General features: G+C 37.6%; 1 protein-coding gene across 5 annotated transcripts in view; it reads left to right on the top strand.

Moving 5' to 3' along the window:
• The first annotated feature begins 2558 nt into the window (after nt 1–2558).
• The window catches only part of itpkb (inositol-trisphosphate 3-kinase B), a 33950-nt gene continuing 22217 nt past the window's right edge, over nt 2559–14291 (top strand). Inside the window, exons 1-5 of one of the 5 annotated variants that reach the window (XM_028040369.1) lie at nt 2559–2581; nt 9662–9863; nt 10056–10206; nt 11518–11796; nt 12586–13569. In XM_028040369.1, coding sequence (XP_027896170.1) covers nt 9817–9863; nt 10056–10206; nt 11518–11796; nt 12586–13569 — 1461 coding nt within the window. In that variant the 5' untranslated portion in view covers nt 2559–2581; nt 9662–9816. Of the gene's footprint in view, nt 2582–4739; nt 5235–9655; nt 9864–10055; nt 10207–11517; nt 11797–12585; nt 13570–14291 lie in introns of those variants that run through there. The other 4 variants (XM_028040370.1, XM_028040368.1, XM_028040366.1 and 1 more) reach the window with 4 other exon arrangements.

Genomic DNA, 14291 nt, shown 5'->3' with positions numbered 1-14291 from the left:
AATGTTAGACAAAATGATATCTCCTGACAACATGCAGCATATACAAAAGCCACTAGGGGGCAAAAACTAATTCTTGCATTACCAGAGTCTCATTTGATTTCAGGAAATATGGAGTTCTATTTTTTTATATATATGTTGTTAAATAAGTTGATAGAGAGTTAAAATGTGTTTTTCTTATCCTCTTTTCTTGACAACTGAAAAAAAAAATAGGGTTAGTCTGTATGTTCAACAAACTTTAGTCTGTATGTTCTACATTTAGGTAAATATAATTCAATCTGTCATAGGTATTATTATTATTATTATTATTATTATTATTATTATTATTATAATAAGTGTCTTACAAATGAGATTTAAGTTCCAAATGCTGTAAGAAAAATCATCTACACCAAAGTTTTTAGTGTTGATACTTTTGCAGCAGCTAGATGGTCAAAATTAGGACAATTTGTTCCAGCAGGTCTTTTGACCAGGACTAAAGTTCTGAGGTTTCATACATTTAAACTTTTATGTGTTTCCATCCTCAGACCGACAATTAAACATATTTATCTAAGAAGAAGAAGAAGAAGAATTACTTTATTCATCCCAGCAGGGAAATTATTTCGCAGTTACAGCAAGAATTTTTATACACAGATTAACATACACACGACAGGAGCTGCGTCTGCAGGCAGCCAGCTGAGCCGGCGCCATTTTTGAAGGAGGACATGCGGCAAAGGTCGTCGGGACCGGGAGTTGAACCCGCGACGTCCACAGGTCTAAGGCCTCCAAATGTGGGGCGTGCTAACCCCCCTGCGCCACCACAGCATGCCCCAATTTATCTATCTGTTATTTATCGGGGGAAAAAAGTTAAGCAAAATAATCTGGTTTCTGACTCGGTGAAATGATCCCCTGCTGCTTCATTGCTCTTTGTGGACAGCAAATTCATTTTACTGTGGCTGCAACCCTGACAACATTCAAATCAACATTTTTCAGCACTAAACTCTTAGTTCATCTTAGTACTTGTCAGTGTTAACATGATTTATCAATTGAATCTATTAACTCGTTAAAAAATAGACATGAGGAGTTGGAAAGAGGACAATCCAGAGGTAATTTGAGAAAACAACTTTGAAGAATTAAGTTATAAATTACATTCGGCTAATTATGAAAAGCTGATAATTGAACATATAGTTGATACCAGAAGTTTACATGCACCAAATAGAAAGACACATACACCTCTTTTTCTCACTGTTTGAAGTTAAATCAGACCAAACCTCTCTTGTTTTATGTTAGCTAGAATTACCAAAATTATTTATTTATTGATGTCTTCAGAATCAAAAGTTTACATAAAGAATGATTGCTTTAAATCATTTGGGAAAGCCCAGATGATGATACCAGATTTTGGAAACACATTTGAGTTAATTGGAGTCACACCTGCGATTGTATTTTAAAGCCACACCTGAAACACACCGCTTTCTGTTTTGACGCCATAGGAAAAGAATGAGGAAGCAACAGGGCAAGGGAATAACTCAAAGTTGGAGACAAAATCGCAGAGCAGAGTCAGTAGATGTTGAGGGAAGTAGAAGTCACCTCCTTTCTGCAGAGCTATAGCTAGAGCCCTCCAAACACCTGTGGCCTTGAGATTAGCTCAAGGACAGTCTGTACAAAACCCCATTAAACTGCGTTTTCCTGGTCTGTTCAAGCCTTAATATGACACAAAGCATTGGGAAGTGTGCTGCCCTTTAAGTCTGCTTCCCAAATTCTCTGGCTTGCTAAATCATACTTCTGAAATCCAGTCTGGGTTCGACATTTGCCAGAAGAAAAACCTTGCTAGGCAGCATTGTGTTTGTTTTTCAGAAGTGGGAATTCCTTTTCGAACTTTTGGAAGGATCTTTTAATGTTTCCGCATGCCAAGACATGTTGGGCAATTTATACTTCTGACTTTTTGTGAACAGATATATGATGGCCTCTTCCTGACTGAGAGTTCTCGACCCATCTTCAAAGTTTCGGATTTCTTCTTCGATGTTTCCCTTACGCGTGTCTACATCACAGGATGTCTTTTGACAAGGTTATTTAAGCAATGAGAAGCTACTCACTTCTCATCAATAGGGTTTACTAACTTATTACTAGCTGAAACATAATCAGACATTCAGTAATTATCCATCAGGAGGCTATAGTCTATTTACTTTTTATGGAAAAAGTGAATAGCAGTACTATTACAATAATCAAGTCACACAGCAAAGATACTCATTAAACTTGGAGAGAAAAAACCAAATGAGTTCCCAGACTAAAACTATTTGATAGTCTTATAGATAAAAATAAACCAACCCATTGGTAAATGTCACTAAATGTGAATTAATGTTTGAATTCCTGAACGGTGAAGCTCAAAGGGAAATTGGAGTCGTCTGTTAGCATTGGCCACCTGGGTGGTTGCTTAAGGCGTCAACTGCTTGAGGGGGTGCTTTGTTCACAACTCCTTAAAAAAATAAAAGTATGAGCGATAACCAGTCTGTGTCATTTGTTCCTTAATCTGATGGACCTCCTGCCAGGCACAAAGGTTTTTTAAAAATGTAACTGTTCTACCAGTTTCTGCCACAATCAGCTTATTCAAGTAAGTATGTAACAAAAGGTTTATACTCTTCAGGGTGTATTATAATTATATTCTCAAGCAGTATCTGAGAGCAAATGCTACCCTTATTAGCATGTTTTTAAGATATAGTAAAGGTAACTAATATTCGAAGGGACCTTCTGTTGTTACAAAAGAAAGTTAGCTTATAGTATGTAGCTTCTGACAGAACTGTTTTACTATTGGTGTTTCCCACCTGAAATAGCCACAAACTAATATTAGGACAGCTTTTTTATTTACTTACTTGGTGAATAGTTGTTGGATTTTATTTCCTGTGTGGACAGATCAAGAAGAGGCAGTAAAATGAAATAGTAAAAAGTATTTTTTTTTTATGTCATTTAAATATTCTCAAGAAAATAGTTGGTAGATCAAATTACTTTATATCTTGGGCTGCACAGTGATGCAGTTGGTAGCGCTGCTGCTTTGCAGCAAGAAGGTCTTGGATTTGAGTCCCAGCCTGGACTCTTTCTGCACAGAGTTTGTTCTCCTTGTGCATGCGTGAGTTATCTCCTTCCTCCCACTGTCGATAAACATCACTACTGGGTCAATTAGTCTTGTTATAACGTCTCTCTCTTTGCTAGATCATTTGTGCCTTTTTGGAGGTAAACGTTGCAGATCTGCTTTTGAAGATCAGGGTCTTATTTTCTTTGGGTAGCTAGATTAAAATCACTAAGTTGCCTAATGATGCTTCTGTTGCTGCTGTGAAATTATACAACTGTATTCCAACCTATTTTACTTCATAAAATAGTAAAATAGGATGCTGTTAATCTCCATACTAGATCATTCGTTATGTTGACAACGTTTAGTAGTCTCCTGCAATGCAAATACATGTTTTGTTTGTACTGTTCAGCAACAGCTAGAACTTTTTTACACGTGTCCTGGAAAGGTCCATTGCAGAAATATTTATGACATTTGTTCATACATAAAGGCTCTAAAAGTCTAATTTAGTAGTTTATTGTTTAAGCCTTTTAACTTTTCTAAAGGTCAATCACAGCTTCCACAAGGGTTCTAATGTTCATTTGTATCTCATATTGCCTTTTCAAGAAGACTTCATTTAAGAAGACTATAGTATCTGTTATGAATAAACACTCCATTACAATCCTATGTATTATAGTAAAATTGTTTAAAAATTATGCAATAATGTTAATTTGAGAGTAAGTAAAGTCTACATAGGCATCCAGACTGAAACCGCCAAAATAAAATAAAAATTGCACTTGAGATTATAAATCTAGAATAACTTGTCTGCATGATTAACCTCTAATGGAGGAATGTCCAAATTGCAGCCAAAGGGCCATTTGTGGCCCTCTGACTTTAGTTTGAGAATATAGGAAAAACTCTGGCCTCAAAGCACATTTGATGGCAATAGAAACATTTTTATGGTAAGATTTTTTATTGATGAATTATATTTATCTTAAAATCAAAATAGTTATGTACAACTCAACATTTTTAATGTCTTTAATTATTTGCTTTCTCTTTTTCATCCATCATCAATAGGGCAACAAACATCCAAAGTGAGACACACCTTGTTCTTATTGAAGACAATAGACCAAAACATTTTTCTAGAAGCATAAAAATATGAAAATGTTGTCTTGAGAAAAATAAAATAGGACACTGTAGACCTTTCTTTCAAAAAAGTAAATGTGAGACCCTTTTACGCTTTGGATCTACAATATACTACAAACCCCCAAAATCTAACTATGTTATTTAATTGAAATATACATTTTTTTAAGTTCAAAGAACTACTGTTGCATTTTTTTATTTTGAAAAAAAAAAAGAAGTTTTAGTTCTGGTTCACAGGAACTTTTAACAGAGAATTTGGGCCAAGAAGTTTACACACCAAATATCCAACACATACAGTACAGTGGTGGTTTCTGGGGGGGGATTTGAAAGGATTATCTCACCTTGGGCACCAGAATCACTAGAACCGGCTCTGAATAAGATAATTAAAGGAGAGTACCACCACCTCTGCAGTGGTAGCCGTAGTATTTGACTTTGGGCTCTAACTTTTCATCTCTAGCTCAGCTCATGGACGCGTCCGAGCACGTGCGTGCGAGGGTTTCCCCGATGCTGCGCGTTCACGTGCAATCAGCTTTTTCAGCTCCCCCTCCCCTTTCCACTAAACCGAGTCCACGCGAGGGAGTGACAGAGAGAGAGAGATAGAGAGAGAGAGCACGAGCTTCCGCCTTTACACTCGCAGACACAAAAAGCTTTACTACACTCAGAGAGGAGTCGAGCAACGGAGGATAACAGACATCAATCCCCCCCCCAAAAAACCGCTGTCCTTCCACAGGACCGGGCAGGACGGGGCTGCAGCGGTCCGGACGGCTTTCGTGGTTCAGGCTGCTGGAGAAACAAGCGGATGCTCTTCGTCGCGAAAGGCTAATTTTCCTCTTTTTTTAAATAGAAAAAAAAAAGTGGAGGTGGGTCTTTTTTTATGTGAGTGAAGAGGTGGAGGAGCAAAAGCAGAAAACCGGCGAGTGCGTCTAACAAAGTTGCTTCGTGACAAGTAAAAACAAAGACGGTGCACGACGGCTGGTTTCTTTGTATGTTTCACACATAGAGATATTGCATCTGCTCGGTTTAATACAAAAAAAAAAGTGTCCCGGAGAAGACCCGGAGGAGACGGGACGGGGTGGAGGTAAGACAGCAACTGGGCCGCTGTGACATGCTTTCGCACGTCATTATTTTGAACGTTGCAGCTGGATGTTGTTTATTACACTTTGTTGGCACTTACTGCACATTTAGCGCCGTGGCGGAGTAGACCCTTCAGGAACACAGGCGTAAACATTAGTTAAGATGGTGGGAAAGTCAAAGAATGTGCGGAATTTTAAACGATCCTCGTGGAAATGTTGACTTGCACAAGCTGCCTCGTACATATTTCTTTTAAGATCTACACGGGCGGGACAGGGACACGTCTTTGGAGATGTGTCCCTGCAGTGCAAAGAGCAGCGGCACTGTTTGTTGATCTGTGCACATTATGTATATGCATTATATATATATATATATATATATATATATATATATATATATATATATATATATATATATTGCTTAGAAGTACTGTACAAAAAGCTCTTTAAATCCTCATGAAATGCAACATAAGATACAATTTAAATGCAGTTTTTAAGTTTTAAGTTGACAGTTTTTGTATTGTATGCAATATGCAGTATTAAGTATTTTTTGCTAGGTTTTACACTTTAATATTTTAACCTATCACTCATAATGGAAAAATGCATAGCAATTCAGTTAGTATTTTCTTTTCTATTAAACTGCTGATAAAATAGTGCAAATTATGCAAAATAAGTTTTTTGGAAGATTTATCGTCGGTTAGCATTTAAAAATAATAATAATAATATAAGCACATGAAAACTTTTCATTTTAGAAGAAAATAAACTTAAATATTATTATCAAGGTATTTCTGATTATTACACAAGTATACGTCAAATTTAAGTTTTGCATTTGAACTCATGCCCTTTTCTCATGAGCTTTAGACAGGATGACAGGATTAGATGGAAATGTGGATGAAATTAATGATGGATTTTTTTTCTTTCGTAATATTTATGTGCTAATCACTGTGCAAGGTAAATTGAGTGCACTAAGTTAAATATTTGTTCAACTGATAGCCTACAAATGAAGAAATACAGAAGCACCACCAACCTGTGCTTGAGTTTAATACAAATTAGAGGGAATAATGCTATTGTAATTCATTCGTTGTCTGTTGGATTCAAATGACCTATTTTAACAAAACCCTGCAACCTCTTTTTTTTTTTAAATTACATGTTATAGTCCTCCGAGTGTAAAATCAGTATTATAATCAGAAAGCATCAACCTGTATTGGCCAGGAAAAGCCTGATTGGTTCATCTCTACTAATACGCACTTGTCAAAGTTATCAATAAAACACCCACAAACAAAACGCATGAAATGGAGTTGGTGTGAAAGTGTTACACAGCAGATAAATGCATGCTGTCTCCCCGCTGCTGTCCTTACTGCACTTTTTAAAAACCTCTCTACCAGCTGGTTGTTTTATGCATGAGTGGGCAAGTGAACAGTTTGGAGTCTTAACATGGTCCTACTCGCTCTGACGAGCAAGGCCCTAGCTTTAGCGCAAATAACACTGAAGGGGCTGACTGAGATGCGCTAAAGTTAGTACAGGTCTGCCTGTGGCCTTGAAGCTTGACTCATCTGTGCGATTTTAAAGGCATGGCCCAGGTATTTGTTTGCCTTTCTGTTTAATCGCTGTTGCCGTTGGACCTTTGCCAGTGCGATAAAAGAAAACGCTCAGATCGCAACAGGATTTGCATGTTTTTGTGCCGGCATAATGAAGTTGTGACTGATGGATCCAAATACACGGTGCTGACTCTTTTAAAGTCTTTGTCCCTTTGTTCCTATATAAAAAATTTTAGATTTAGTGGATTGAAGAGGTTGTTGGTACCTTCTGATTTTATCCAGTACATCTCTGAATGGGTTATTAACTGCTGAGTCAAAGGTTGGGTTTGGGTTTTGGCTGCTCAATGTTTTTTTTTGTTTTTCTTATGAGACATTTGGCTACAAAAAAAAAAAAAAGACTGAGCTTTTCTCTAGGGTGCAAAGACTACGTGCCCCACACAGTGTGAAATTGGTTCTTGGTGCCCAGTGCTGCTTCATTACACTCCCTCTGTTTGACAGAAAGTAAATCTGCTCCTTCTGCATGAGGGGTTCAGAGCAGACAACAGAACCAAAATAACTCTTACACACCTCTCTTTCCATCTTCTCACTCATTCAGCCTTCTTTTTTTAATTTTTTACTTGTTTTCACTAAAACTTTATAAGCATTCGCACAAGCAAAGCCAAAATATATGAAGTTGTGTGTTATATTAAAGAAAGGAAAAAAGAAAAAAGCAGCAGTGACCACTTTCTAGTCAAGAGGGGCCCTATCAGATTGTCTTTTCAGTTTCTCTCTAACTGCGTCACTACCCAATAAGGAAATCCCATATTTACCCCCCGGTTCGTGACCTGATGTTTTTACTTATCTGGAATCAAAACACATTATTGAGGCTGCTTTCCGTTAGCTCTGCACATGGCAAGAAGAGCTGGTTGCTTCAGTGAGCCCCCAGAACCAGAATGCAAAAGAGTCGAAAAGCTTTTGATTTGCAGAGATAACGGCTTCAGTTTAGTTTCTCTGAGTGTACCGATAAATAAAGCAGAGTGGAAAAATAGACTGCGGTGCGATTAAAGTCTGATAAAACGTTGACTTTAGAAAGAAATATCCTTGAAACCAATGTTTTTGAACACAAAGACTTATTACTCACAGCTCGGCAGAAACAGTTAATCACAATCACTCATCTGCCAGATACTGTGGATGTTTAAGCTTCACTGAAGCGCTCTTGAGTTGAAGCATGATATCTCTAACAAGTAGCTGGCAAATAAGGCGAAGCATTAAGCAGGTTTTCTGCAGCTGACCATCTGTGCATGGAATGCCAGTCTTCAACTCATGTTGCTCAGTCAAGCTTATTTGCATAGCTTGTTTCACAGCGGGATATGATAAAACAAGCTGTTATGCAGTGTTTAAACTGACCGGTGCAGAACTAAAACTGTATTGTGCCACAGTTCACCTCTAATTGGGGTGAACTCATCTTAATTTGGTTGCAAAAGAGCAGAGGTTGATGAATTGCATAAAAAGAAAACAAACACAAAAAACAAAACTACAGAAAATTTTAGTCAGTGTGTTTTTTGTTAAAGAAATGCTACTTTTGATAGTTTTTACCGGTCTACGTCACTGAATCTTTATGGATTCCTTTTTTTCTTCCTCTCTCTTCGTCATCGCAGCAACGTTTTCTACAATGATACTTTAAAGCAGCTAAGCAGTTGTAAAAGAGCCAGGCATCTGATTCTCAGCTGTAATTTGGAAAATCATGGTATTCATATAAAAACAAAACTATGAATGCCGTAAAGACCAATGCACACTTTGCATTAGCTTTCAAAACCGTGAAAACCTCTGACATTTTTTGATTTAAACTTTTATTCTGACTTCTAGCACTTCTAGCACTAGCACTTTGCATTGCCTTGTTGCTGAAAATATGCAATATAAATAAAATTACCTTTGCCTTTACCTTTACCTTCTGCAACTTAACTTTTACCTTCTTCTAAAAGTATACACTATACTAACTTTATTAGGTTTATGACACTTACTGATGCACCAATTGAGCTTTTCCCATCTGATACTGATAGCTGGTTTTCTTGACTGCTGACTTGTAACACATATACAAGAAAAAAGTGCTTTGCACTTTGTTTTCTTTCTTTGCTTTTTTTTAAAAGATACAAATACGTGCATCAACGCTTGAGCCTTTTGTTGATGAATTTATGTAAAGAAATTACTGGGTGTTCTTGGTTTTGATGCATTTATTGAATAAGAAAAAAACATTTTTTGATCATCTGATCAGTGATCATAACCGGTCGTTTTTGTTTTCTTTCAATAATCTTACCGGTTTTATTGTCATTGAAATGATTGCATTTTAAAAGTGTTCACGTAAACATGCGATCTGTTTATTTTAGTTGATGCGTGTCTAAGAATATTGTCCATAACATTTATTTACTTTTCTCCAATTCTGATACACTCACTCTTAAGTAAAAATGAAGGAAGAAGAATGAAGGAAACATTTTGTGGTTTTGTAATAAATAACTCATCAGTAATAGTTTGTTTTTTTTATTGATGGAAGGAAAATGCATCTTTGTGCTGGACCAGCTGTTTGTTTCAGACTCACAGAAGTAAAAGACATTTTGTCTTGTAGAATTTGTTCCCTGATTGAACTCCGTCTGCCCCTTAAATTCCCCTTCTCTCTATTCAATTTAGTCATTTACAGATTTAATAACGTAATTAAATTTTTGAACAACAGCATCACATGATTAATGTTTTGTGTTTGTGACGCACTTCACAATGACTCCCACTACTTAAAAATCTCGCAGCCAGTATCTTTCACTTGCAAACAAAACTTTTATGGTGACACTTGCTTCAGGTGGGAATATTTATAAGAATTAAACGGCATATAGTAAGCTCATCTGGCTTTTTCTCTTCGTTTTCAGCGGCAGGGACCTATTTTCTTGCTGCCAATCTTCTGTTGCTGCTTCTTTGTGGATGCAGACAAAACCCTGAGAGCTGTTTGGCGCGGCAGGCATCCCTGCAGCTTCAGGGGACTTTGTCAGATGTGTACCCAGCACACAAAGCCCCTGGCCTGGCCGTGGGGATGGCAGCCTCTGCCTTGAACCTGAACGGCCTTGGAGTCATGAACAGGTACAAGGACTGTTCATTGATAAAAATCAGTTATTTCTACAAGTTTTATTACTATGGTTAGTAAGAAACTGTTAGACCAAAGTGGTGAGATTGATCTTACTTATTGAAAGTGTGTGTTTTTTTTGTTTTGGTTTTGCTTTTATTTGAAGCTTTGGTGTTTGTTAATGATGTATGTTTCCCTCCTCTCTGCAGCAGCAATCAGTTTCACTCCCAGCCAGGGTCCTCCAACGCTACATCTAGAACAAACACCAGCCCAGTCGGCCGACCTGTGCTGCCGGTTCCGGATCGGAGCACCTACTGTCCGTTACTGGGAGGAAGCCTCTACAGCCCAACGAGTCCTAAGGTAGCAACAGGACCATGTCCAGTCAATCTGGAAACATTTCTTTATATTTCCACCAGCTCCTGTGAAGTGAATTTAGAAACATATGCTGTTAACTTTAGATAGATGGTTAAAAAAGAGTGGACCACCATATTTTGTATGTATCTGGGGTCTTTGGATTACTTCTAGTCTTTAAGTGACTTTTAAACTTTGGTTTTTGTGACTCGTTGGAGACGGTGGTGTGTGGTTTTGTTAGCTTGAGGATAGAAATGCCCCCAGAAACCACCACTGTATGTGTTGGACGTAATACATTATTGTGTTACGTCTTTTGGGTAAAGTGTGGACAATTGATTCTGTTCTATCTTTTATTAAAGTTTAATTTTGCTTGATAAAAATCTCCTCTATAAAACGTAGAAAAAGTGTTCCTATCTTCATAATACATCTAGAGAATAGGTTGTAGAAGGAGTAGAATGATATATATTAAGGAGATATTATGTCTGCAAGAATAAGAAGAGACAATGTGTAGCGAAGTATCGGGGCAACCTAAGAATACTTTCTTTTGATTTTTCAAAAAACAGAGTTAGAGTCACAAACCACAAGCTGAAGTTTCTGTAACCTGCATGGAATTATTTAATCCAAGTTTGGTTGGTCCAAAAAGCAGCGTTTGGATACATCTTTCTTCAACTCGGCGCCTTTAATAAGAAAATACTTGCTATCAAGTATAAACACAATATATTGTGTATATATAATATACACAATATACAAAATATACAACACAATAGGAAGCGTACTTGCTATTGTGTCAAAATTTATTTCAAGGCATTGTATTCTTTGTTATGAATAACATAGCAGTTTATTTTATTGTTAATTTGCTCTCAATTTATGCAAAATCAGGATGTGTTCACAATTTTGTAAAAATAAATTATTTTAAAGTATTTTTTTCTATATAGCACAACAGCAGCACTTTTGTTTTAATCCTGGATGGAAATAATCTTTGGATTTGATGTCAGGCTAAAGGTGCTCACTCCACCTTCACAAGAGATGTGATGGTGTTTTTATATCATAAGATCTTGTTTCATCCTTAATTTTTAAATCATAAAAAAAATAATATAGTTATTTACAAAAAAATAATACTTGCTGTAGAAAGCACACTGTTTCTGATTTTTAACCCATAATAGTCAAAACACAATATGTTTTCTTCCCTGGAGTTTAGTTTAGAAGTTAAAGCTACTCAACTGCAAATATCAATAAATTTGTCAGAAATGCGTCAAAGTAACTTTACATTATTGTGAATTATTAATGGTGACTGCTAATGTCCTTTCTTTCTTCCCTTAGACGAGCCCCCGATCTCTTAGCCAAGCCTTTGTCTTTCCCCCTCCTCCAAATTTGCTCTCCCCCTGCGACACAACTCGCCCTCGCTCCCCCTCGCCGCGAAGCCCGGAGCGCCTGGGCGTCAATGTGGGCCAACGCATCCGACGCCTGAGCGGTGAAGACAGAGGGGAGGGAGACGGGCTAGAGGAGACGGGAGGAGGGACGAGAGGGAGCGAGGCGCGAGAGGAGAGGAAACGTCAGGAACATCTGCTCCGGATCCACAGAGAGCTGCAAAACGTTGAGGTGATTTTATCTACTTTCTAATGGAAATTTATCTTTATATAGTCATCTATGCAACTCTTTGTTTACATTTGATTATGCAAAGATTTTCAGTCATGGATGAGAAGTCAGAGGAATTTACTTCTTTATTTTTTTAAGTTAATTGAATAACAATGTTTTTAAGAGCTTTCTGTACACACCGTAGCAATCTGTGTACCGTTTTGCAACATGGTTAAACTTTCTTTAGCTATTGTATCTGTGTAATATTTATCACAGATTAAAGCTAAGGGAGTAAAGTTATTTTTCAAGAACTGTTGGGTTAAGGTTTGTTAAACAGGTAATTCTTTTCTCTATTTCTTAGAATGTGCTAATTGTGGTGTCTTTACTTTCTGAGTCATTCTACTCATTATATTTCTGAAAAATATAAATTAAACTAATATTTTAAAAGATTTTAATATACTTAGCCTAAACAATTGGAAGGTTTTAAAAGTTGTATTAAGTATAAAACTAACATTTCCTGCATGCGTATGTTCTTAACTTGGCTTGGAACGCTTAGTTTTATTTTAAATAGTGCTGTATTTACCTATCCACGTTATAGTGGGATAATGTCCCATAATCTCAGTTTATATACAGCGTCATCCGAGCAGGTCATAGATACAAATTCTGTTGATGTAGAAATTAGTGAGCCGTTGTGTTTCCTATTACAATTTGTTTGCTTATATTTATACTGAATTTATTGTTAGACAATGAAAAACAAATGGAATCATAATAAATGTTCAAAACCAATACTCCTTTATTATTTTTGTCTTTTAGGTCAGGGGAAAAGTGGGCATCTTTGAGGCCCACATTTCCGGGATCCGCACCCAGGCCCTGAATAGTGAACTCCAGCGCAGTCCTCGGACGACAAGACGAGCGACTAGCCAGTCCTCTTTGTCTCCCAGCCAAGGAAACACACTTCTCGAAAATCCAATGACCCACCCACAAGTGACTAAAGTACCTTCTGTTGCCCAAAATGGCAGAGAGGTGGAGGAAGGGATGACGGAAAGACTAAAGAAGGAAAGTGGAATGGATGAGCGCGAGAAGAACAGCAATACTATGAAGTCAAACACAGAGAACAAGACACTGATTGATCAAAATGACTGCCATTCACAACCAACGTTACAAACTCCTTATGGGGATAAACGGATTATTCGTTGTTTGCCTGAGACGTCAGTAAAACATTCAGCTACAGATGAGGAGAATAAGGAAAAACTGAGAGAAAGGGAGGAGGAAAAAGTTAGAAAGGAGGTAGAAAACAGAGAAATGGAGCGAGATGAGCGAGAACGGACAAACAGAGAAAATAAAGATGAGCAGGAGGATCAGTGGGAATCAAAAGTGCTGATTCAGACCGAAGGAAAAACGTTTATCAATATCTCTGAAACCCCTGCGTTACCTCAAGGACATAACAGTAATAACGTGAAGCTGAGTTCGCTGAACGCACCTGATCAAACATCCGACCATTTATCCTCCCTGCTTCCCTCCATCCCTGCAGTCATAATCACCGACCACGGTTTGGAGAGCAGGTCTCAAACTACCGACGGCTCTGGCTCGGAGCGGGGACTGTCACGGTCCCCCAGCCCCAGCTCCAGTCCTGTTCCATACTCCTCGTCTCGCCCTCTCAGGAAGCTGTCCTCCTCCTCCGCCTCCTCAGCTGGATTCTCCTCGTCTTGGGAAGAGTCGGAGGATGATGTTTCCAGTGACACGGAGAAGGGAGACAATCTCCTGAATCCTGCACATCTCAGTTCTAAGCAGAAAGCGGTGAGTCGACCCAAAATTTGTTTTGGTTTTTGTCTTTGTCAGCTTGAACAAAAGCTTGTCATTTACAGAGTTCCTTAAGGATTTCTTTTATTTTCATGAGAATAATGAGCTATTTTTGATTGCACTTTATATTTCATAAAAAGATTAACTCGGTTGTATTGAGTTGTTGTTTTAGATCTAAGTAACATTTCTTATCTCAAATCTCTCTTAATAATGACTTAAGCGGCAGTATATTGCTCTATTACTTTATGGTTTAAGTGTTTTATCTCTGTTTATTGAGGGATTAGTTGGTGTCTGTATTCCCATCTGCAGGATCCAAAGTTTTGTAGCCAGGTTTCTAACTGGACCCAGAAAATAGACAGCTACATAGCAGAAAAACAGACACTTAAGAGGGAGATCTTTAGTTGATGCCATAGTGGAGGACAATATTGGTTAAATGGATAATAGCTGTACAATATTAGTAGATATTGATAAACAGTGTTAAAGTCTTTTTGCTTCAGATTCATTGCAAACCTAGGCCCTAGGCCCTGTATTTTAATGTGCTATTATTGGATGTGACATTTAATTATCTGATCTTCCTGGATGAGTAGAGGTGTGAAATCAACATTCAACAGATTTAGCATTTGGTAAACATCCATTGAATGCTTTTCAGAGCTTTTCTTAGGCGCAAATATTCGTGACAAAGTTGTTGGATCAACCAACAACTTTGGTTGTTGGTTGAA

The sequence above is a fragment of the Xiphophorus couchianus genome, chromosome 15 (assembly GCF_001444195.1).
Source record: "Xiphophorus couchianus chromosome 15, X_couchianus-1.0, whole genome shotgun sequence".
NCBI lineage: Eukaryota > Metazoa > Chordata > Actinopteri > Cyprinodontiformes > Poeciliidae > Xiphophorus > Xiphophorus couchianus.
This window is presented reverse-complemented; position numbering and strand designations above follow the sequence as displayed.